General features: G+C 42.1%; 1 protein-coding gene across 2 annotated transcripts in view; it reads left to right on the top strand.

Annotated features, from left to right (window-relative positions):
- CDH5 (cadherin 5) overlaps positions 1-23,824 on the top strand; it is a 28,719-nt gene extending 4,895 nt beyond the window's left edge. Inside the window, exons 1-12 of one of the 2 annotated variants that reach the window (XM_088062286.1) lie at positions 6,156-6,277; positions 10,528-10,729; positions 12,950-13,238; positions 13,326-13,442; positions 14,158-14,322; positions 14,716-14,903; positions 16,610-16,863; positions 17,480-17,622; positions 18,172-18,296; positions 19,782-19,890; positions 20,157-20,402; positions 21,203-23,824. In XM_088062286.1, coding sequence (XP_087918412.1) covers positions 10,541-10,729; positions 12,950-13,238; positions 13,326-13,442; positions 14,158-14,322; positions 14,716-14,903; positions 16,610-16,863; positions 17,480-17,622; positions 18,172-18,296; positions 19,782-19,890; positions 20,157-20,402; positions 21,203-21,696 — 2,319 coding nt within the window. In that variant the 5' untranslated portion in view covers positions 6,156-6,277; positions 10,528-10,540 and the 3' untranslated portion in view covers positions 21,697-23,824. Of the gene's footprint in view, positions 1-6,155; positions 6,278-10,527; positions 10,730-12,949; positions 13,239-13,325; positions 13,443-14,157; positions 14,323-14,715; positions 14,904-16,609; positions 16,864-17,479; positions 17,623-18,171; positions 18,297-19,781; positions 19,891-20,156; positions 20,403-21,202 lie in introns of those variants that run through there. The other variant, XM_014261080.2, reaches the window with a different exon arrangement.
- The last annotated feature ends 1,210 nt before the right edge of the window (positions 23,825-25,034 follow it).

The following is a 25,034-nucleotide window of genomic DNA, read 5'->3' as shown; positions in this document are numbered from 1 at the left end:
CTGCTGTCCTGCAAATGATAGGAAATCCTGCCATTGATGGGAATGGTTCCTGTGATGGGCTCAGCTCCATCAGCAGAATCCCCAGTGGCACAGAGCTTTAGGTTGGCTTCTCTATTCTATTTGTGGCATTGTCCCTCCCTCTACCTCCAGCCCTAGACCTGAATTCAGAAGAGATTTGAATTATTTTTCTGGCTTTTGCTGCCTTTATCTTTCAGATATAAATGGTCTGTCTGCAAGAGAATCAGTTTACTCATGACTTGATGATCTTAAAGGCCTTTTCCAGCTTTAACAGTTCTGTGATTCTGTATTAGGATTAGGCCAATCAGTCAAGATTAATAATAATGTATCAGAGTTTTCAAAACCTCCTCTGGGAACCCAAAGCTGCAATGAATTAGTGTGTATTGGCTGTTTGCTCAGTGCTGTTCATTTAGGGGTTTAGGCTGTCATTAAAGCATAAACAATGATTGCACATTTTAGATCATTCAGATGGTCAGTGCACTCCACTCCAGACACAGATTAAGAGGTGAGAGCAGAGAGCAGGAGAGCTGGAATGCTTTTTGCAGTGGGTTCATTTTACAAAGACAGAGATGTGAACTCGACAAGGACAGAACTATCACTATCACTATCACCTCTGCAGCACCATTTAACAAACATCTTCACTCTGTACCCTGGATTTGCAGCAGCAGCTTTGGTAAAAGTTTAGGACCAGAGCACTGTTAGATTAGAATACTGAATTACTGAGTTGTGCTTGGATGTGACTTCAGCCCCAAACAGGAAGAAAGGGACACATTTCTCTGTGGAATATATTTCTCATTTCCCTTCTGTGAAATGATGAGCTGCATCACCTGCCAAATACAGACTGACCTGCAGCTTCTGCAGATGAAGAGAAAGGGTTTATTCACACCAGAAGGTGTTTTCAGTGGCTGGGATTAAAACGTGAGCTGTGGCAAAAATAAATGTTCCACTCACACAGCCTCTGAAGAGAAGAAAAAGTTCCACCTCAGCTTAAGGAATATCTTTGTTAAATCACAACCACTCCCACATAGAAACAAATCCACACTGAAGAGTCATACAACTTACAACAGCTTTCCTCATCTTTTTAAGCTTCTCTGTGTCTGAAGCTTGTATTTCCAGGCTCTCCAGCTTTCCTTTATCAGCACATTAAACTGGAAATTTGCTCCCCTAGTTTTATTTTGACTTAAAGATGGAATTTTCCTGACAAGAACTAAAACTGTAACTAAAACTATTGAAAGACTCATTGTAAATTCACAAGAGCAGTAATAATATCATTTGCATCATCTCACAACACATGGAGATAATACAATGGAAGTATTCCAGGAAAGGACTGTAACTCTAGGGGTGGACATAAAAGGTCTTAAAGTTAATTAAGCCTGGTCTAAAAGTCTTGTTGGGTAAGGGCAGGAAATAGAGAAGAATGAACTGACATTTGAATGAGACATTCTAAAAAGGGAGAAAACTACAGAACACTGAACAAAATCTATCCAGACACACCCTGTTTCTTTAGCCTTTTGCCCAGACAGAAAACAAGAGATTTATGTATATGTGCATGCTTTCTTTATCTGCCACAACATTAATTTTCAGAGGAAATACTAATGCGTTCAGTTACCCCAGAGAATACCCTGGACAAAGGAATGAGCACACACAGCCAGCTAAGCAGGGTTTTTTTTGCTGCAGATTACTGTTAGTGCAGTAAATATCAATTACAGTGACCTGGGCATGATGCTCATGTTCCACACAGATACTTTTGCTCCTGAGCTTTTGTTCAACAAAAACATGGAGAAAAAAATCTTATCTGCTGTAAACACAGCTACGTTGTACTTTTTAAAAAATCATATTTAATGCAATGGTTCCTCAAAGGAGAGGGACTTCTCCTTAATGAGGACAGGCTCAGCTGGAGCTCTGTACTAGGAGGCCTCTCTGATATTAAGCATCTATGTGGAAGCAAAGGGGAAGTGAAGAAAGCTCTTCAATACATTATTCTTCTATGTACCTTATATTCTTTCAGCTTGGCCAAAGCCTGAAACACCCAGTGGCAGCTTCAGCCAAGTTCTGTAGAGCTGAGCTGACCAGGGGGAGCATCAAGACAGACCCAGTCCAAAAGGTGCACACAATTTATTGTAGGGATCAAAGAGAGGCTGGGGAAGTCTTTTCAGAGATCACAAACACCTCCAAGATTCCCAGACTATTCCACTTCTGCACTGGAATGAGCAAATTATTTTTGGAGGATTCTCTTGTCCTCCTGCTCCCCAAAAATCAAACAGCATTGGAGTGTGGGGGGTGCTGGGGATGAGGGAGGCTCAGTGAGACTCCTGCACCTCTCTGTCCCACTGATCCTCAGTTTGGGATAAGCAAAAGGAAATTGGCTGAGAGGAAGCAAGAAAAAAAGCTGGATCTACATCCAGGTAAATATGTCACAGAGACTGAGAGAGAGCCCCTTCCCAGGGGAGTACACCTGATCATCCCTGAAATTTGCTTTTGGATACAAGGAAGGGAATAAGTTCTTTGCCTGTCTGCATCACTGGCACTTTATCACTATTTTCAGCATCTGCCTTTATCAATAATTAATCCAGATGGGAGGTCTGTTCCTCCTTATCATGGACAAGGAATTCAGAGGGGGAAATGTCTGCAGTTCCAAACTATGCATGCAGGGTTATCCCACCCATCTTATCAGCTCACTTCAGAGCAGAAGGGCCGGAGTTAATCCCCAGAATGGCTCTGGCTTCAACACTTGGCAACTGTCACAACAAGACATGTGGCCAAGAGCAAATTTTCTGTCATTTGATTGTTTGTTTCACCCCTGCAACATCTGCAAAGTAAATAAATCATATCAGTCATAGGTATTGTGGGATTTCTGATCTTAGTATATGAAATGCTCTAAACCAGAGAGCACAAAATGTGTGACAGTGATGATGAGGTGAGAATATTCTGTACCAACCCCAGCTCTGCCTGTGGATTTGAGCACATTCCCTGGACACCAGAACACCCCTGCCCTGCACTCAGCCCTCATAAACCTGCTCCCAGGGACCAGAGGCTGTAAAGAGCTGCAGCAGAGTACTTTGTGACCTTAAACTCCATGGGATCCATGCTGTCAACAACTGAGGGAAAGCCAAAATTTTCAGTTTATGATAATATTTTTATTTGCTATGAAACAAAAACAAAAATTGGTTTAATAACTTAATCAGAAATGAGATTCAAAATATTTCAGCAGCTGTGTTTATACTGGGCACTGTGCTTAAGCACATTTTATCTCTCGTTATATTTTGGACTGACATATTTGTACATTAAGGAAAGGGCTTTATGCATGGAAAGAGTGGACAATAGCACTTATTTAAAGGAGTCTGATCCATTTTGGGAATACTTCAGGGAAAGGAAAGCATTATGTGAGTGCAGGAGCAAGTGCAGAGTCAGAACCCTCAAGTACCACCAGAACATTTCAGTGCTTCATGTTTTGTATCTGTCCCATTTCAAACTGGTTCTCATCAGCTCTCAGGTGTCTCTACAGCTTCTGTGGGGACAAGTAACATGATCATGAAAAATGAACAAAGGGATTCTGCAGAGACACCATCTGCATGCTGAGAGTGCAAAATGAGGAAGATTGTTAAAGCTCACCTCAGATGTGGCTCTGACAGACCTTCACCTGTTTCTCTTCTGGGCAGGTCAGCAGATTTACCAACACTGGGGATTTCTTGCTGGACATACCAGGATGGTCACAGAAAAGCAGTCATCCCTTAAAACAACAATTAGCTGTATCACTAATCTGATGAGTAGAAAGTCTGTACTGTCACTGCTCATTTTAATGACTTCAAAGCATTGTTTTACCTCCATCACATTTGTCATCCACAGCAAACAACCCTCAGTTCAAGAGTGCACTGTCATTTCAACAACAAATGTCATTCAAGAATTATTAATTTAGCTAGACCAAAAATAGTTCTCTCTTAAGGTCCATGAACAGTCCAGTAACTGAAACATCAACATATATTTAATTTGCTTCTCAATTACCAGATTTACAAGGAAGAGACTCAGATAAAAACCAGATTACTACAGATTGACAGGAAAATTATTTGATTAAAAACGAGAATAGGAATCAAAGCTTGTGCCCATGGCCCAGAGGAGCAGCCCCTCTGGGGTGGCTCATGCTCCTGGGTAAGATTGTTGACAAGACACAGAAATATAAGTCCTAGATTTTCTTGACCTACATGGAAGTTGCACACTTTTGTACAGACTCTCCAGGTCTTCTTTTATTAGATCATATAAGGGATTCATTTCCACAAACAGAAGGGTTTCAGATCCCCAGACATATTTAAATTAACACTATCCACAAAAGACTACAGGTACCAAAATAACACAGGACAACCAGGCCAAATCTATCAGCCCATCCTTCCAAAATCTTCCCAGAAAGAGAGATTCTTGGAGGTTTTCTTGAATTCTAACAGACAAATTCAGAGGTGATTCTGAGCTGGGCAGGTTTTATGTACAGGGAAATCAAGAACTCAGCTAAACAACTCTGTATTTGTGAACAGGAGATTGAATCTGAACCTACACCAGAAACACACGTTCAATAAATAATTTTATCCATTCTTTATCAGATACAAGTCATGTATGAGCATAGACAGCACCCTCCAAACTGCAAATATGCTTCTGAAAGTTTTTAGAAAATGCATATTAACTGAAGGCTAACTAGAAACTGAGAGAAACCAGCAGAGGTTAAAAATCCTTCTACCTTTGAGATTTTGGGCCTTGGTGCCTCACTGTGTGACAGGACTCTCTCAACTCAATCAGATTTATCAGCAAGGAACAAAAGGGATCTTCCTTCCTCACTATTCTGTTTACAACCAAAATCTCGGATCACACATTTCTGATTTTCAGCTCACACTCTGCCTTCTCTCAGGGTTCCCTGCAGCACTTCAAACCAGCAGGTCACTCACTAAAATGCAAGTAGGAGTGTCAGGATCTCTGGGAGGACTCTTGGGTAGATTTATTTTTGTTGCTCACCCATCTTTAGGGCACAAGTTGTCACTCACTAGCTTGGAGAGTGGTTTTGCTTCTTTGGAAAGGAAAAAAAAAAAAAAGAAAAATTAAAAAAAAGAAGGTAAAAATAAGGAAAAAAATAAAAGAAAGGGAAAAAATCCACCAAACCAGGTCTTGCCTCCCCCATTTTCTTCCCAATTCTGTATCTGAGATAACTTAGAATCTAAGAAAGACTTAGAGCACAGTTTGGCTGACTGCTTTCCACCGGGGCAATAAACATTTAATGTATACAAAGCAAGTATTTACAGGTCTTTTATAGCCAAATAGTCCTTTATAGCCACATTTCTTGATTTCCAAAAGAGAGATCTGTCCTAGCTGAGGACTCCCTCCACCCATGAGATTGAAGTTGTATTTTGCATCATCCACAAGAAACTTTCTGGTGAGCTGAACAGACAGGGAAAAACAATCCCAAACAAATAAATTCCCCACAGACCTACCAGAAACTCAAAGCTCAAATCAAAAAGCAATTTCAGATTAGAATTAATTCTCCTTTTTCCTGGAAAAAAAATATGAGGAGCCAAAATCAGAAGTGCTGAGTTATTTCCTCACCTGTGTTTATACAGTGCTGCAGCATCAACACCAAGAACTGAGCAGCACCAAATGCAGCACGAGTGCTCTCACAACACTGATATTTTTAAAGCAGCAAGTTTACTTAAAATATTGCTGAAGTATCTGTTCATTCAAAGGTACCATCCCACGCAGAAAATGTCATTTTCCAATTGGTTTTCAGGCAGAATTTGCACCCCAGATTGTTTAGTGCTCACCGTGGCTATTTACTTAAAGGTACCATCATTGCATACAAAATGGCATTTTAGAACCAGCCCCAGGCAGGCATTTGCACTCCAGACTGTTCAGTCATCAGTGGCAATCACTTCTCACATGTATAAAATCAACACAAGGACAATCACAAACCCAACCCCAGGTAGTGAGGCACGAGGCCTGTTGAAATCAGCTCGATAATCCGGAAAGGAACAAGCAGCAGAGTGTTCTCAGGAAAGGCCTATTTTGATTGTTGTGCCTTGCTGGGACATGTGACAGACCCAGAGAAACACTGAGTTCTGCCCTGCCACACACTACATGTGAAAATGCAAGAGAAAATGATTCCTCTGAGGGGAACCGTGTGTGATTTCCTCAGGCGGCCGCTCCCGGTGTCACTGGGGGTTGAGGTTCCTGTCCCTCAGCTCCGGCCCCACGGCAGCGCCACAGGACACAGGGGAACAGGACAGAGGTAAAACAGCTGGGGACAGCTGGGGACAGCTGGGGACATGGCTGGGGTCAGAGGTAAAACAACTGGGACACAGCCGAGGACACGGCTGGGGACACAGCTGGGGACACACCTGGGGACACACCTGGGGACACCTGCTGCTGCTCCCCCAGGAGCTGGGCACAGCCACGGGCACCAGTTCCGAGCTGAGGGAACTGGGACAGCAGAACCTGAGAGCGTTGTCACTCGTGCCCCTGGTCCCTGTCAGGACACCACAAACACACCTCTGTGCTCCCAGTGTCCCTTCTGGAAGGGACAATGCTTTTTATCTGCCAGCAGGGCTTGTTGGGGACAAGAGGAGTTTTATCAGCCCTTTATGGCCCCTGAAAGGCAGCATTAAGTATTGCTAAGGCTATTTTCTTTTAATAATGTTCTGCCTGCTCACCAAAACCACAGCCCTGCAAAGGAAAAAGAAAATTTATCCCCTCCTGTGTTTGGTGTGTTAACTTTCTGTTCCTTAGGGCTTGCTGCATTCCCACATGTACTTTTGGTCTTAGCCATCCTATAGATGAGAAATTAATGTTAAAATGTGTGGCCAGGCTGTTCAGAATCATTCTGCTCCAGTGACCAGGTCAGGTTCTGCTCTCTGTATCTGCCATGGTTTCATTGAGCACAGTGATTTTGGAGGTGTTGAGACAGTGTATCAAAGTATATTTTTTCCATCTGAAAAATAATTTTTCAATGCTGTCTAATCCAAGAAAGACTAATATTTTTGTATGGTTTTTTTTCATTTTCATTTACATCATTCAGATTCCAGAAAGAGAAAATAATCTTTCATTTCCATCCTTTCTCACAATCAAGTGAGTTATGCAAATTATCTCATCAACACAGACATGACTCTTTTAAAATGTGTTTGTTTTCTTGTGTATTACAGCCACTTTCAGCAAATTTCTCTCTCAGGATGTTCATTATCACCACTCTACCACTATTTGGGTTTTTTGGATGCTGAAAAATTCCCAAAGATAAGCATAAGGTTTTAGTATGATCGACCAGGAAAATACATCATTTCAGAGGCAACTGTCCTTCATTTCCTAAAATCTCAGTACAGAAGCCTGGTTTAATTTTTGTTTCACATACAAGCATAGAACAGATTTCTTTGCCAACTAAACTAACCCTTGCATAAGCATTAATACACATTTTAGAGACAGAAGTAAACTAAGCAAGAGACAAAGACCAGAAAGGAAAAAAAAAAAACCACAAATGTTCATAAGAATATTTCATCCAGTGTGGTTTCATTACATGGAGACTGTATTTATATCAGCTGTTCATCACCTTTACAGTTGATTACTTTCCAAAACAACCTGTAAAATGCAAACTTTTAATTAGTACAGTATTGTCTGTATCTCCACCCAACATTTTTTAATAATTACTCCCAGACTGGAAGTTGAAACTGCACTATATGAGTCATGTATCACATAAATCACTTTGAATACCAGAATTTCTCAGTTAACTGTCTATAGTACCCTGCAGACCAAGACTTATTTGCTAAAATAATTCAGCACATAAAATGAATAATATGGGTGGGAGAACCCATCATTTGCTGGAAGAAAATTTAAGAGCAAAGAAACTCAGCTGCTTGAATAAACAATTCCCTGCTAACTTTCAGGAACTTTTATGGTCCCTGATTAGACTAAAAGAAGCTGGGATTATTGGGCTAATCAGCCAGGGACAGAGGGATAACTGGGGCTGTGTGAGGGCAGAGCAGGACTCATGGCAGCACCCAGAAGATCCACCTGCATTCCCAAGCTGTGCTGGAAGCTGGAGGCTCCTTGCTTGAACAGATGCACCTGATTCCCTCAGTCCTGGCTGCCCCAGCAGACAGGAAGGAAGGAAGAGCTGATCCTACAGGAAAAAAGGAAAATCTGATCCCTACCTGTTAATAATCCCCTGTTATCCCTCAGTAATGTTCCTGCTTCTGACTCCATGGGAATGCATTCTCCTGCTCAGGCATGGGAATGTCCCTTCCTGCTGCTGCCTCTGGCGCCTGGGCCGAGAGCTGCTGGGGAGGAGATCTGTCATGGCCAGGAAAGAGAGAATTCAGCACAGCTGGTAAGAGCTGGCAGCCAGGGAAAGTGGCCTTCCCACCAGGACAGAGCCCTGCTGTGTGTGTGCAGCCAGGGAAGGGCATTCCTGAGCATCAGGAGGAATTCAGTGACACTCAACAGCAAAGGCTGCTAGATGGAAAATGTGCGTGGTGCCACAGGGAAAGTGTCCTCAGGGTCAGCTTGTCCTACAGGGCAAGGCACCTCCCATGGCCCTGGAAAGGAGTGAGCAAAGAGCTCCAGTGTGCACTGCCATTTGCCCAAAATGAGCAGCTTGAAAGATGCCAAAGATGAAGCAAAAATCAGTTTTTGCAAGAGGCTCTCCCACCTCAGTCTGTGTTTGAGCTGCGGTGCCAGAGGCAGCCAAGGAGCTCCAAACTACTGCCAAAGGAACCCTTCACTTCCCAGGGAGGTTGGAAAAATATTAATAAGGAATCGATTAATCAGGAGTTAAAGGAATTTAAACCTCCTTAAAACCTACAAACACAAAGCTGGACATGCTGAGTGAAAGGGGCAGTAAAGTTTCAGCTGGAATGCACAAGTGTGTAAAGAGATTTGATCAGCACTTTCTGTTTTAAGACTTTGTCACTACAGGAGAGCTCCACTCAGTGCAAGAGCAAGAGGAAGAGGCTCTTTAAGCACCTCAGTCTGTTCTTTGGCAAAACCACAGCCTGTGCTGGTTGGCATTGTCCAGTGGCTTCCTCTGGTTATAGTGTTTTGTGGTTTTATGGTTAAAAGTCAGACTTGTGCAATCACAACAGAATCATATCACTGCCTTCCAGTTTCCAGTTGTAAAATGTTCTTCTACACAAATAAAGTATAGAAGAACAATTAAATCATACTCATTTTTCTAAAAATATTCAGAGTCAAGCTAAGGGCATAGAATAGCAAAAACTAGCTAAATCAAAAAGCTTTGTTTGAATAAAGAAAATTCTATCAAACACAGCTCAGCTACCAAAAAGCAGCTTCAAAGGCACCTTATTCAGCCACTTTCTACACAGCCACAAAGGATGAACATTCCTCAGTTTATGTACAACAGTGTGGGAGAGAGAAAAGTACAGCAAAGCAACATTTCATGGTAAATAAAATCTTTTTTACTGACATTGATGCTGCACCATGGGATAACACTGATTGCCTGGTTACCAAAGAGTAATTCTGGAAACGTCTCAGTACCTTCCTGACAAAAATATTAATTTAATCTCGCTCTAGCAGCAGTGTGATGTCAACTTCTCATCACAATTAGCGGGTTTATTTTTGATGTGCATGCTGACAGCTCCTAAAAGCTAATGGAAAGTCATTTATGTGCAATTTAAAATCTGATTACTTGAGTGTTAAAGTTCCCTGACAGTCCTTTATATCAGGAACAGGAAATTTAGTAAGAAAATGAATCAGCTTTGATACATTAAAATAACTCCTCTGATATGAAAGTCAGGCCTAAAGTTTGGTAATATTAACACAGGATGCAAAAATATGGTTTCACCTGAAAATCATTACACAAATTATCATTTTGCAGATGTTAAAGTCTGGGAACAAGGGATAAAGAAACTTTATGTGAGTCTCCAAAAGCTTCTGAAGACAAGGAGTTGAATCAATAGATGAGCTCTTAAAGAAAGACAATTTGCTGTATTGTACTTGGAATTGATTGAAAATTTCACACCAATAACTTTTTCCACCAAAAAAACCCTCAAATTTTATTCTAAATCAATATTTTCCATAGGAAGATATTGACTACAGCACATTTTGTGTTTGGGATGTCAAACCACTGCATTTGGGTTTGTCAAGCCTGAACATTTCATTTCAAGAGGAGTTCAGCCATGGCCAGGCTGCCCTGGCCCTGTGCACAATGGGGACCTGGGCTCTGAATCTGCTCCTCAGAGCAATGACAGCCACTCAGGGGGATGCTGGCTCTTAAACCAGCATTCAAAACTTGAAAAGTCTAAATACTTTGTGTTGGTTTTTACCGTTTTCATACAGCTAAAACTATTTCATAGAAGCAAGAAGCCTTCAAATTTTGATGAAACTGCAAATGAAAAGAAACAAAGTGATCAAACTTCCCTATATAAATGGAATGTCCGTTTGCACTTCTGCATGTGCTCCCTGTGCTGAATCTAATTCTTCTTTACATCTTTGTAAATCTATAATCTATAATCTGTAATCTATATTACTTTCTAGGCTACAGAAGAGGATGAGCCACCTTGTTCTGCTTTTCTCATTGTTCTTGGCTCCAGCATTTGCTGATGGAGGAAGTCAGAAATCAACCCCAAACCTTTGTTCAAATGATGTCAGCCACAAACGCCAGAAGAGAGACTGGATATGGAACCAAATGCACATCAAAGAAGAGATTGATACACCTTTGCCACACCATGTTGGCAAGGTAAGCAGCAACCTGTGAGCAGTGGCTAAAATAGCAAATAAGGGTCTTGAAAAGCAGTAGTTGTTTGCAGTCTAGGCAGGAGAAAAGAAAAAGAAATAGAAATGGGATTTAAAACCTACATATTAACATGTTAAAATCTTCAAAATGTGGGCAAAGAGTAAATGAAGAACGGTGCCAAAGGAATTTTAATTCCTTTGAAGAATACAAGTAAATTTAAGGGAAGAGTGGGTCTGCAGATTCCAAATGCAGGAGCAGCCACATTATCTGCAGGTGCATGGTTAGGAAGGAGGTCTGGTGCCTGATGCATGTCAGGATTTTTCTGGCAGCACGAATTTTTTTCAGAAACCTCAGAGAGCAGCAAATAAAAACATATGTATTTAAAAACACACAGTTTACATCTCCCAGCTTGTACACAAAACATGAATACTATTTTTCAAAATACCGTTACACAATCAAAAATATTGTTGCACAAAGCAAAAGCAAATTTAAAAATACTAACAAGTATTGACCTGCTTGCAAACTCATTTTCCTCAGGGCAGTGCTCATAAAAGCTTATTATCAACTGCAGATCACCCAGGGAAAGCTCTCCCAATCCAGTGTTTCAAAGGGATGCAGTGTGACACTTTGCAGATAAATGCAGCTGAGCGCTTCCCTGCCCTGTTCAGCACTCACATCTGTCAGGGCTGTCTCAGCAAAGTCACACAGGCCTTGCTGCCAGAAAGCACCACAAAGAAATCACAGAGGCCACAGGGCCCTCTCAGCTACCACAGGGCATCTCTGCTTCATTTCAGACCAATTCAGCCCCAGACTGAGGAGCAGTTTCTATTCCTGGAGCTGTCCTAAATAAGAGTAATTCCCCTTGTCCAGCTCTGGGCTGTTTCACCAGCACAGTCTCCTGATGGTTCCTGCAGTGGCTGCTCGGTGCATCTGCAGCCCTCGATAAACCCTGTAAAGAAAAGCCCCAGGAGCAGTGGAGCAGGGCTGAGTGATGGCTGCAGGAATGTGCTGACACACCTGGATTTTATCTTGCACCACCTCGGTGCTTTCCTTGGTGTGCTCATCCTCAGCCCCAGAAAGGGCACTCTGAGAAGTTGATGCTTTTTACACTGAATAGGCACATAAAAATTGAGAAAGAAGGCACAGACCATCCCATCTTTGAGACAAGGGTGGGATTATTTCTCACGTGGCATCCCCAGAGTTGTGAACTGCTCTCCAGCCGTACCAGCAGCCAGAAGTGTGGTTAAGGAATGAGGGCTGGAAATTTTAATGACCCATTTCAAAAGAGAAAACCAAAACTTCAACATTAAGTAAATGACAACTACAGGATAAATCAAATCCTGAACACCCAACAGGTGACATTTATGATAACATCAGTAACAAAAGGCTGGAAATACTTGGTCAACTCCAGCAATCCTTGATAATTAGCTGACTGAAATAAGAATGCTGATATAGCACGTGGAAAATTGTAGTTTAAACCTTCTAGCAGTGACCCTGTATGTGTGAGGGTACAGAAAGGAAAGCATCATCAAGCAGTGTGCAAAAGCATTTGGAATTGGATCAAACTATATCTTAAAACTGATTAATGCTCATTCCTCTTATCACATCCCTTTTGCACTGCATATAACCTTAAATTTTAAAATCTATGAGGTGGAAATGTAACCTTCCTGTCAGAGCATGAGCCTGAAGACTGCCTATTAAAGGAGTGCATGTGACTGAGTACCAGAAAGCTGTCAGCTGTGGCAGGAATTCACTAAATACTAAGGAATAGAGGCTAATTCTGAATAATGTCAGGAGCTGTGAACACAGATTTCCTCCTGTAATCCTGTGAAACTGAGCAAAAAACCCTGGTAGGTCCAGAAAGTTGCAAACTAGAGAAACTCAAACTGAATGGTGGCTTTTATTATTTCAGACATAATGAAGTTAATTTTTTGTAAGTGTTGACTGCAGGAACAATTTATACCTTCAGTAAATATGAGGTATGATTTGAAAAAAGCTTTGTTCTGTATAAGCAATCAAGTTTTAGTGTGGATGCAAGTGTCATCCTGTAACCCCAGCTGCTGCTGTGATGCTGCTCAGTGCTGCCCCACTGACAGCAAAAGTTCCCAGGGCTGCTCTGGTTCCCAGTGGGATGAGGAATTCCTGACTGTGTGAATCCTCTGGGAGCAGCTGCTGCAGCCAGCTGCCAGACCCCACCTTTATCTCTCTGAATTCTCCTTCCAGATCACATCCAGTGTAAGGAACAGCAACGCCAAGTACATCATCGAGGGTGAATATGCCAACACCATCTTCAAGGTGGAGGAGACCAGTGGGGACGTGTACGCCTTCGAGAGGCTGGACAGGGAGAAGAAGGCAGAGTATGAGCTGACAGCCCTCATCATTGACAGAACAAACAACAGGTCCCTGGAACGCCCCTCCAAATTCATCATCAAGGTCTATGATATCAACGACAATGCCCCCGTGTTTGTACAGAAGGTGTTCAATGGGTCTGTCCCAGAAATGTCACCAGTAGGTATGTCCTCTGTCACTCATCTCCCTTCATGGCTGGTGTTAAAAAGCACCATTTATATCAATATTCACCTTGAAAATCCTTTTCTAGGAACCTCGGTCACCAAAGTGACAGCTGTGGATGCTGATGACCCCACAGTGTCAGGTCATGCCACGGTGACCTACGAAGTCACCACAGGAGGTGAATATTTCACCATTGATGACTCTGGTAAGTCAGACACACAAATGTCCTTACACTTTGGCCATACCCTATCCTTTATAAAAAACAGAGTTTTAAACCTTTTTCATTCTGGAAAAGAGCAGAAATCATTCAAAATATCATTTTAAACATGATTTAGAAAGGTTTCTCATTCACACTCCACAATGCCACTGTCTGCATGTGGAAATGAACAAATAAAATCAGGATATCAGCTGCCATGAACAAAATGAGAAGATAAAAGGTCATTTTTTTCCCACTTATGGAAAGACTGAGCAGGAGCTAAGATGAGTTCGTGTTTTCAGTTTGGCATAGGTACTGTTCCAGTGACCAAACAGGAAAAGGGAATACACAAATTCTGAAGCATCATTCAGTAATGAATAATCATTTGCTTTCCTAAACTTTCTAGCTTAAATTTTGCCCAGTTTTAATACCAATGTCAGTATCTCTTGTAACCACACTAGTGTGCTAGAGCAAAGGACACAGGTAAAGAGGTTAATGATCCATTACAAGGAATATTCTGCATGAACTCTCCTAAAAGCTCTCTTTTCTGAATCTCTTCCATTATGCAGAAAAATTTCTAACATTTCCTGAAAAATACCACTGTAAAATTGGTACTTAAAGCTGAACTTGTGGAGATAATAAAAAATAAACATTTGTTGTCAAAATTGAAGAGATGTTGGACGTGCTGCAAAATCTAACTGCATTCAATATTATTCTTTCACAGGTGTGATTTATACAAAAGAGCCTAATTTAGACAGAGAGACCAAGTCAATGTATGAGATTGTTGTTCAAGCCAAAGATGCTCCGGGTTTTTCTGGGGATTCCAGCACAGCCACGGTGATCATCACTTTGTCTGACATCAACGACAACTTCCCAGTGTTCAAACACCGTGAGTGCCACCCATCCTCCAAACCAGCCTGAAACCAGGGGCTGGCACAAACACAGCGAGTTTAGCTCACAGTCCAGCACAATTCAGCTTTCCTTAAAAATGGCCAAAAGGACTTTACATGTTCAGAAGCTCTTCTGTGTTTCAGCCAGAGCCACTTCTCCTGGGCAATGCACACCTAGAGCAGAAAACAAAAATCAGTATTCATTTCTTCCCTTTGCTAAAGATCTTGACAATTTGGGGTATTACTTCTACTTTCACATGTCTTAGAGATACACAGTGCTAAATTCTCAATGAAATATTTTTATGTGCATCTGTCAAGTAAGAACAGTTTTAACTAAGTTCTAACTTCCATGTACACACTCCTTATGTATTTTTCCTTTTTTTTTTTAACAGCATCATTTCACTTCAAAGTTCCTGAAAACATTTCAGTAGGAGGAGAAGTTGGCAGAGTCAAAGTAGAAGATATTGATGAACCACAGCACAGAAATACAAGATACAGCTTTATCCAAGGAGAGTTCAGGGACACCTTTGACATTGTAGCAAATCCATACACAAACGAAGGAATCATTAGGCCAAAGAAGGTACTTCTCCCCATAACAAAGATTATTATTGTGGTTTTCCATGTGTAACAAGCGATTTTTTGGTTTAGGACTAGCAGCAGGAAGAAATAGAAATGCATGAAAGTCAGCATGAAATATACTGATCCTGAACACCAGGTCTCCAAGCTCTGGAAGAAGATCTGGTGATTTCTAGTCGTTTTCAACCTCCAGACCTGAAAAACCCCAGAATCACTGCAGAGTGCAGTGGGGGTTGTGTCAGATATTCAGGTTACACACTTTGGGTTCCTCTCAAACTTCAGTTGGTTGGATGCCTCAAAGATGCAGTGATTTAAGAGTTGAACCAACTCAAAGTCAAAGAATCCTTCCCTTCTGCAGCCCACATGAAACCAAAGCAGGAAATGTGAACAAGTCCACCTGACCTATTTTCTAAAAGTCTCTTTGCAGTTTGGAATTTGCTCCAATCCAAGTCACAGCTCCCTTACTTTCCTCAGGGTGTTTTCAGAGCTTCCCCACTAATGTCTTGTAAGTCTTTGAGACTCTCCAAAGCCTTTATTAGGGTCTGTTCTTTGCTTTTTTTGAGTTCTCAAACCCACTTGATTTGTACCAAGGGACTGCTGCAGAGCATTGCCAGGCCAAGATTTCATTGATTTCATTGACTTGCTGTTAAAACAAAAAAGAGGAGAGAGGACTATAAATCAGCTCCTGTAATCCTCAGATAGACACAAATGTGTTTTCCCCTTCCAAATGTCTCTCCACAGCTGCTAGGACTAGAAATATCATTAGGAAGAGAAAACTTTCAGGAAAAGCGGTGCCAAGGATTTCAAGACTGGCAGTAAAATCCTTGGCTGTGGTCACCAGTGGGTATGAGCAGCTCTCCTTCACCTGGTGCAGCCCTTCCCCCAGGAGCTGGGGACTGCAGTGCCTGCCCAGAGGAGGAGCAGTCACAGACCCCTCACACACTCCCTGAGGGATTTGGAACCAGCTCTTCCTCCAACACACAGTGGGCAAAGCTCACCTCCCCACTTTGCAATGTGATTTTGGCCGTACACATGCCAAAATTTTAAATACAGGGCAACGTGAGATAAAATGTCAGCTGCTGGGTAAGTCCCATCACTTCCCTTTGCAATGTCTACTCCAAGAGAAAAACAAGAGTCATCAAAGCTGCTGTGAATCTTAGTGTTTTTACAATCTCAGGTGGCAGAACAAAGGAAACCTTGAAAGGAGCATTTCTTACTGCCCAAGCTCCTGGCCTTCCTCCCATTGTGTGACTCCTTTTATAGTCTCAGGCAAGGGGAAAACAGGGAAGAGGATGTCATTTATCATTAAATGCCCCAGCTGACAGCCAGTGCAGATTTGCAATCTGCCTTGAGTGCCTTCAGAACACAAAGCTTCGCCAAGAGGAGAATCTCTTCTCCAGCCTTTGGGAGACAGGAGCTAACCAAGTTTTGGTAGTTACAGCATTATAGAAAGAAAATTATTTAACCCAAAAGAAAATTATTTTGCTGAACTTAAACTAGTGGATGAATTTGTTCCACACCAGAGGCAGTTTGAGCCACACTATGATAGAGAAGTTCAGCTGGGAAATGCTCTCCCATGGGTCCAGCCAAGATTGAATTTGGTAACATTGCCAAACATGAATTACAGCCCAGATTTAAATCTGCACAAAGAGAAAAGCTTGCTTAGACATCACCAATGGAAGAATATCTGTAACTGTCGGTTTTTTTTAGCCCCTGGATTTCGAAACAGTATCAGAATACAAGTTCAGCATCGAGGCCACAGACCCCACCGTTAACCTTCGGCATTTCAAACCTGGCAACCCCCGGAGCATCTCAACAGTCACCATCGAAGTCACTGACGTGGATGAGCCTCCTGTCTTCTCCAAACTCCCATATGAATTTAAAGTGAGGGAAAATCATGCAGAAGTAAAAACACTTGGTTCAGTTCATGCAGAGGACCCCGATGCAGCTAAACGGAAAATCAGGTAAGACAACACCAGCTTTACAATCCTATTTAAAAGTGCAGAATCCATTAATAGTGCCAAGAATTTGACAAACAACCCAGACTTTGGCCTTATTTCTTTAGAATCTGCAGGCCAAACAAAACAAAAGAAAATCCAATTTAATTTTTCCAGCACTGCAGCCATATATATGCTGGATATATATGGATATATATGCTGGATATATATGGATATATATGCTCACCAAAAGCTGAACGTAAATTTCATTTACCTATGTAATTACCACATGGACTTACTGATAAAACATTTGCACATTTAGGGAAAAAAATATAAACCTGGATATTTTTACATGCTTATAATTTAGTGTTATATTTTTTCTTGTAAGAGGTCTCTTAATCATGTGCTTAGAGAAGAAAATGGGCTTCTGAAAGAGCAAACTACAATACTCTGGAAACTCTTCCGACAGATGTATTTCATTCTCACAGCTTGCATAGTTCTAGGGCAATATTCTCAGCCCTCCTGGTCAAGAGATTAATGTAATTTGTCACATAAGAACTCTCTGACCTTCCTCTGTGAAGAAATTAAGTGAAACAGTGTTATCAGCCTTGCATTGACATATCTTGTTTTAAACAAAAACCAGATATATTCAGCGTAGAGCAAGTCCCAGTGGTGACTACGTCAGGGTATCCAATAATGGAGTTATTCAACTTCCCAAGCCTCTGGACAGAGAATTCAGCTCCTCATACAACATCACTGTGGCAGCTGTGGAGATCCTTGAAGATGGTAAGTGCCACCCATTTCCCAGTTTGAAAGAAATCCAGGAGCATTTTTCCAACAGGGCTACCAAAAAGGAAAGGCAAACCTGACAGCCTGTTCCTACTGAGCTAGGAATAAAAGCAGTGCTTCAAGGTTTGCATCATCATCTTCCCAATCAAACAAGTCCCTACAAATAGATCATTTTAAGATTTGGCCCCTGGCTTTTCTCAGCTCCAGGGAGTGGGGAAGGCCAGTCCCAGCTTGGTTTGGTATTTCACAATATAGACATGGCCTGATCTGTCCATGTGGCTTTAGTGCCAGAGAATGATGCTCAATCCATTGCCATGCAGTGGGAAGAATCAGGAAGTCATCAGATACTGTAATTTTATTCCTGAAAGATCCTTGATGATTTAACCACGGAAAGTATCTAAATCTCAGAGGGAAAGTTTATGTTATGACAGGGCTGGAAATGCTTCATGATGTGGGAGGCACAGAATTGGGCACAAAGTGTTGGAAGGAGAGTTTAGGCAGCACTGGGACTCCAGACCTGTGACCTGTTCCTTGCTGTCATTCCAGGCCGTCTTTCCGACAGAGAGTCACATGCCCACGTTCACGTCATAGTTGATGATGTAAATGATAATGCTCCAGAACTTGTTTCTCCTGAGGAACCCCGAGTGTGTGAAAATGCTGCACCTGGGAAGGTGAGACAGGGACAGCTTTTCCCTGAAACCTGAATTACTGCTTATCAGCTCAAGTGAAAGATGTCTTTTAATAAAAGTGAGTCTCAGTTTTCATGCCAAAGCACCTGATCATTTCACTGATTTCCAAAACATCAGTGGTCAGGAAAATCTCTTAAGGATATTGTGCTGTTGGAATACTGACTTTTATCTGCTTGCACACATGGGCTGCACTGCTCCTCTCCCCCCAGGCTCTCACATCTGTCTATTAACAGTTGAGCCATGAAGGACAGTCAAGCTCTACACAGCAAGAATCAGCAATTCAGTTCTATCACAAAAATGCTTGAATGTGATACTGAGAAGGAAACCATTGCAAACTAGTAAGGGAAACATTGCTGCATGGAACAATATTCTGTAGCCATAGAGTACAGAGATCTGCACACACAAATTGTGCACTTGGCACAGTGTTGGTGTTTTGGTTTTACCTGTTTGGCCACAGACACAAGTGCTCAGCCCATACTGTAATATTTGTTTAATTAAGACACTTTGTGTAGTGGTTTAGGGGTGATACTCCCCAGTTTAGTGTTCCCACTGAAACTCCAAACCTCACACCTTTCCCCTGCAGCAGAATGGAGAGGAGAACTGGAGGCACAAAAGGGAAGGATCATGGGCTGAGATAAGAACAATTTGCTGGAAACAGCAATGTGCTAAGGAAATGAACACTAATAGCAACAACATAAATAACAAAAAAATGAATAATATATATATATATATACACGAAGAATTAGAGAGTGCAGAGCAGCCACGCCATCCAAGGTGCTCCCTCTGGCTCAGCATTATCCCACCACTCCCTCCACCACACCTGCTCAAACAAAAGGAACCCCTTCTCCAGCAAGAGAATCTCTTTTCCTCTCCCAGAAATGACATGAGGTGGTCAAGAATACCACTGTGCTCCCTCCCAGCTACTGAAAAAAAAATTAACTCTTTCCCAGATGGAGCCAGGACTCTTTGTCATTGCCTGGACTCTCTGATAGAACATGCAAGGTATTCATTTCACCTTTAGTTTAATTTTTAAAATACCTTTGGGACATAATCAGACACATTTTTTTATATTTTATATATCTAACGTACATCAGGTTGAAGATTTCAAAACCCAAGCATGTCCTTCAGGCATGGCAGTCTCAATGGCATTCCAAGAATGACAGTCACACCTCAGAGTAGGCTGAGGACTTTAGAAGACACCATCTTAGACATTTCAACAAGCCATATGTCTTTAAAAATGAGACTTTTTTCATGCTTTCATAACACAAAATTTTAAGAGGCAACACTGGTCTTTTTGAAGACCCACAAAGAAATTGCTTGCCTGAAAAAGTTTGGAGTATCTTGAGATGTCTGTCCTGCCCTTTACTGAAAGGATACACAGGACACACAGCCCAGCTGAAACACTCCACATGTTTTATCACTGGAGGCGATGTACGCTGAAAACTGTGACCTCTTCCATCCTTGCAGGTGATTGTCAGGATTTCAGCTGTTGACAAGGATGAAACATCACCCAGAGGTTTCTTCAGATACTCACTGGCCACAGAAGACAGCAACTTTTCTCTGATTGAGAACTATGGTAGCGTATCCCTGCAATGTCCTTCCTCAGCTCCCCAGAGTGGGACTCAGGGAAGAAAAGCTGTAGCACTGGGCTGTGGTTGGTCAAGCTGAGCTATGTAACTCTTTATTTTTAAAGGCTTAACATACTGAAAAAAAAATATGTTTAATGAAACCAAAGTTTCACTGGGCTCAGGAAAGGCTGGCACTGTCTAAGGGGAAGAGGCACTGAGTGACTGGTCATGTGTGAGAGATTATCACCTAATGGCATGTCCTTACTCCTTGCAGACAACACCGCTAACATCACTGTCAAATACGGCCAGTTCAATCGGGAACTTGCCAAATTCCACTACCTGCCTGTCCTCATCTCAGACAACGGCGACCCTGACCTCACCAGCACAAACACTCTGGTCATCAGCGTCTGCAAGTGCAACGAGAAAGGCAACTTCACCTTCTGTGAGGAGAGGGCAAAGCAGGTTGGCGTCAGCATACAAGCACTGGTGGCAATTTTTATCTGCATCTTCACAATCATTAGTGAGTATCTGATATTTGGAATGTTCTCTGCATGACAGCGTGAGGATTGTTTTGTTCTTTCTTTAGCTGAGATCTAAGATGTGGCTATGGTCACAAATCCAGAAATGCTGTACCTATTTGATTCATCTCACGTGCTCTTCCTCTCTGGCCTGTTAGAACAGCTTCAGCTGCAAAGCTGCTCACTCCTCCAGGCAGTCTGAATCACTGGAGAGGCTACTGCACACATGTAAAATATACTTGATTTACTGGTAGCAGCCCCATACACAGCTATAAAACAGGAAATTTGGGCTGGGGCAATAACAACAGGGTTGCTGATTCCTATAACAGAGCTAGTCTGGAAACCCTTTAAGCAGTACCATCAACATTAATACATTTGTAACAAATCAGCAGAGCAGTATCTGTTCGCTGCATTCGAAATCAGAGAAGGCTGAATACATTTTTCTTGCCTGAGAACTGGCCTGCTTTGCAAGTACCACATAAGTTGCATCTGATTCTTGGCATTAAGAGATTTACCAGTTCAAGGCAGTAGTTGATTCAATCTCCTTTTGACACCATGCATTGGTACTTGTGATTCCAGCTCAAGAGTCAGGTGGACAATCCCTGTCCAGACTGAACTCCTTCAACCAATCCTACAGTTAAATAGAAATTTTAACTATATTTTAATAAATATATGTTAAAAAAACACTCCAGAAAAAAACCAAAAACACACTTCAGACTATGTTACGTATCTTAAATGCAATTTGTTTTATTTAGTGCCTTACTTCTCTATTCACACACGCTCATCTAAGTTTCCTTTGCAGTAATTGTGTTGCTGATTCTGCTGAGAAAGAGGCACAAGAAGGATCTGAGCGGGCTCAGGAGGAACGTGGCAGAGATCCACGAGCAGCTGGTCACCTATGATGAGGAGGGAGGGGGTGAGATGGACACCACCAGCTACGACGTGTCCGTGCTCAACTCCGTCCGCAAGAACGGCCTCAAGGCGGAAGCTGCTCCCTCTCCGTACGCACAGGTCCAGAAACCTCCTGGGAACATCGCCCCTGGAGCTGGGGGCATGGAGATGATGATTGAGGTGAAGAAGGATGAGGCTGACAACGACAGGGATTTGCTGCCCTACGACACCCTGCACATCTATGGCTACGAAGGCGCCGAGTCCATCGCGGAATCCCTCAGCTCTCTGGGCTCGGGCTCCTCAGACTCAGACATTGATTATGACTTTCTCAATGACTGGGGACCCAGGTTCAAGATGTTAGCTGAGCTGTATGGATCAGAACCAAGTGAAGATTTTGTGTATTAAGCTCAAACTAGCCATGAATTTTCTCCCTCCCACTACAGATAAACACCAAAAGACTGCCAGTGGCCAAAGAGGAACTCACAGCTCTTCCCTCAAGCCGTAGTAGGATTTCAAACAGGCATGGAAAAAACCTGCAGTAGGGTTAAAAAGACACACAGAGATCACCTATATTAACTTCTCCTAGCACTACTGTCCTTGCTAACATTCAGTTTTTGCCCCAAAATTCCTGCTCACTGATCTGCTTAAGTCTTCCAGGACACACCTCCTCTCCCCATCTTCCCCACTTCTCCTGGTTTTGTCCCCAGTTTTTCCCTCATTTCTCTCCTCCTGTGCCTTTTCCATCCACATGCATCCAAGGTCACCCTCCACTGGGATAAGTTCAGTGGCACCAGGGTGTTTTAACCCCCCTGGATCTCCAGCCAGCTGCTTTGCCAGCCTCTCTTGCAACATCTTTATTGATATTCCACACTTATGTTCACCCAGTAGAGGAGAGGAGGGACATATGGTCTATCACTTAGTATTAGAAATTATTCCATCACTTTCAAAAAGAAGCATTATTTTTTCCTTCTTTCCATTCTATTATTTTTGCTTTATAGCCTTCTACTACATCTCTGAGTTACTCAAGATAAAATTAGACAGAATTTTTAGACACACAATCTGGTTTCATCTGTCATTTTTAACAGCCTGATGACAATTTCAGGCACATTTCTGGCATGCTAGAATTTGCTCTAGCTAGCAGCAAAATTGTTTTTTCTCTCTGTAAATAGGATCTCAGTGTTACTCAATGGAACATATCCTGCAGGGCAGGAAATGTGGAGATCAGGGGAATGTTAACACTCCAACACTGTAAATCTCTCTAGATGGAAACACAGGTCTGTAGATTTCTAAAGAGGTTGAATGGGGGGGTTATTCAGCATTATTAAAGCAATAGCATTTTTTTCAGGGACAAAAAAATGAAGGGCCTCATTACTGTGAAACTGTTGTGCTTTTTTACTAAGCAGGTACTGTGAAAGTGTTTTCCACCTAGGAAAATTTTGTAGACTCCCAAACCAGAATGCTACACACCCACACACTCAGCTACATAAAAGCACCACAAATGTAAGGTAGGTTTGGAGCTTGGAAAGTGACTGTGTGCAATTTCCCACCTGGTGAAGAGCCACAGAATGACCAGAATGAAACTTCCCTCACTGGAAGTGACCCAGCCAAATACATTTTGGGAAAAGCAGGTCCCTTAGGACCATGGCCTGTCTCTGGCTTCCAGCAGTGCAGAGTCCTGTGCCTCCAACAGGAACAAAGCCCTACTACACAGATCCTCCACTGTGCAGGATCTGTGCTGGAGTTGTATGTATTAGTTTAGTTGATTTGATTATTTAAATCTGGTAGCTAACCAAATAATACTAAATCTTTTTTATTTTTTTTTTTCTTTTTTCTTAAACCAGTATGGTGGAACCTTGCAAATTTGCTTTTTACTTGTTCACATCATCTCTAATTCATACTCCCTTCCCCCAAAATGCTTTCTTGACAGGAAAGAGCAATGCACAATAATGGTTTCACACTGCTCCTCACTGCTGTAAAAAGTTGTCCAATGCAATACTTGGCTGGACACTAATGCAACATCAACAACGTAATCACTCAAATATTCAAATATGAACTAATGGAAAACTGAGGAGAATTCTGTCCATTGGTCAAATCAGCTTTGGATCCCATCCTTTGTTTTTAAAAAGTACATTTTGGGGTGACAATCTTGGTTTTATTTTGAATGGGTTCATTCTCTTTTGCTTAATCCAGCCAGCAGTATGTGCTACATGGGTTCCATATGTTTGTGTATTATAAAGAATGCTAACTAATAATACTTACAGTTTAAGGATTTTGTCAGTACCTGTGGTATTGGCTATCAGCAGGTAAAGTTAGTTATAAAATTATTTAGTGCAGTAAGTCAAGTACTTTGGTAGGTATCAGCCAGATTATATTACCTGGAATTGCTGATTTTAAGCCTGTTTTTTAAAGTTATTTTAAGGAACACTGTATCCATTTCCATTGTATATGATGTTTGCACTGAACAGTTTCTTTTTATATTCCTGTACTGTATTATGTTGTTTTTTATTACATAAAAGCCAATCTCAAGTTTGGATTTTCTGTGCATTATTGAGTTCCACTCAGCAGACAACATCAGGCTTTGTGCCACAGTGATCTCAACCATAAAAACACTCAAAGTGAACCCAGCCTAGGCACCAGCTCACCAAAGAACTTTCTGTAAAAGCAGTTTTCCCCCTCTCCTTGCACAGCTATTGGTGGAGAGCAGCCCCAGCAGTGCACTGGGAAGGTTGGACCCTGTGGGAGCCTCTGCTGTCGGTGCTTCAATGGGGATTCTAGGGATATTTCCAGGTCTCAAAGAGACATGAGCACTTAATGGTTGCTAGAAAGGTTTTTATTGTATAAAAGCATCAGTCTCAAAGACAAAGAGTTCAGAGAGTTAAAGTCTTTGGTGAAAGCTTTTGGCATAAAGTCCCAAATTCTGAGCAGCAGCTTTCTCAGCGTGGCATTCTGCTGTGTTGGGCCACAAAAGCAGTTGGTGCTGCTGTTCTTCTTCTCTGGATGCTTTGGGGTTTTTTTTTGATCCCCCAATACAGGGGATTAAATTCATAAATCATCCAATCAGCTAAAAACCTGCTTCTAAAACAATACTTTCTACACCAATCTGAACTTAATTCTAACATGTGAAAGCAGTGTTCTTTTTACTTAAATCTTACATATAGTATAGGGTATTATCTGTTTACATGAATAATCCAATCTGGTCCTATCCAAGAATGCAAACTATATTTTCATGATGTCTAGAGCTAAATTGAGTTTGTGAAGGATATTATCACTGAATTTTAAACTGGGTAATAAGGCTTTTCACTAGCTAACACAGACTCTTAGGGCACTTAAGCTATATTTTTACCTACTGAAAACTAAAACCTACACTTTTTCTCTGTATCTATGGTTTAATATGTTTTAATTCCTTTCTCTCTCTGAGGAGCTCAGAGAGGCTTTTATTTTGGATTCCAACACTCTGCCAGTGCTGCAGGAGCCATCCCACGGCCCAGCAGATGTTTGGGATTTCAGCAGCCAGGCATCAGGGTGGCTTTGAACCACCCCTGAGCCTCTGCCCTGTTCTCCTGCCTCTGTGGTGGGGAAGAGAGGACCAGCCATGGCTCAGCACAGCCCCAGGAGGGGATCCAGGATGGGGGATCCAGGATGGGGGATCCAGGATGGGGGATCCAGGATGGGGGATCCAGGAGGGATGTGGGGCTGAGCCCAGCCCAGCACTGCCACCCTCGCTCCCTGTCCTGCTCCCCCAG

Source organism: Pseudopodoces humilis, chromosome 14 (assembly GCF_049639895.1).
Source record: "Pseudopodoces humilis isolate 2021_Gansu_Grassland_sample_001 chromosome 14, ASM4963989v1, whole genome shotgun sequence".
Lineage (NCBI taxonomy): Eukaryota > Metazoa > Chordata > Aves > Passeriformes > Paridae > Pseudopodoces > Pseudopodoces humilis.
Note: the sequence above shows the minus strand (reverse complement) of the source record. Positions and strands in the feature narration are given on the sequence as shown.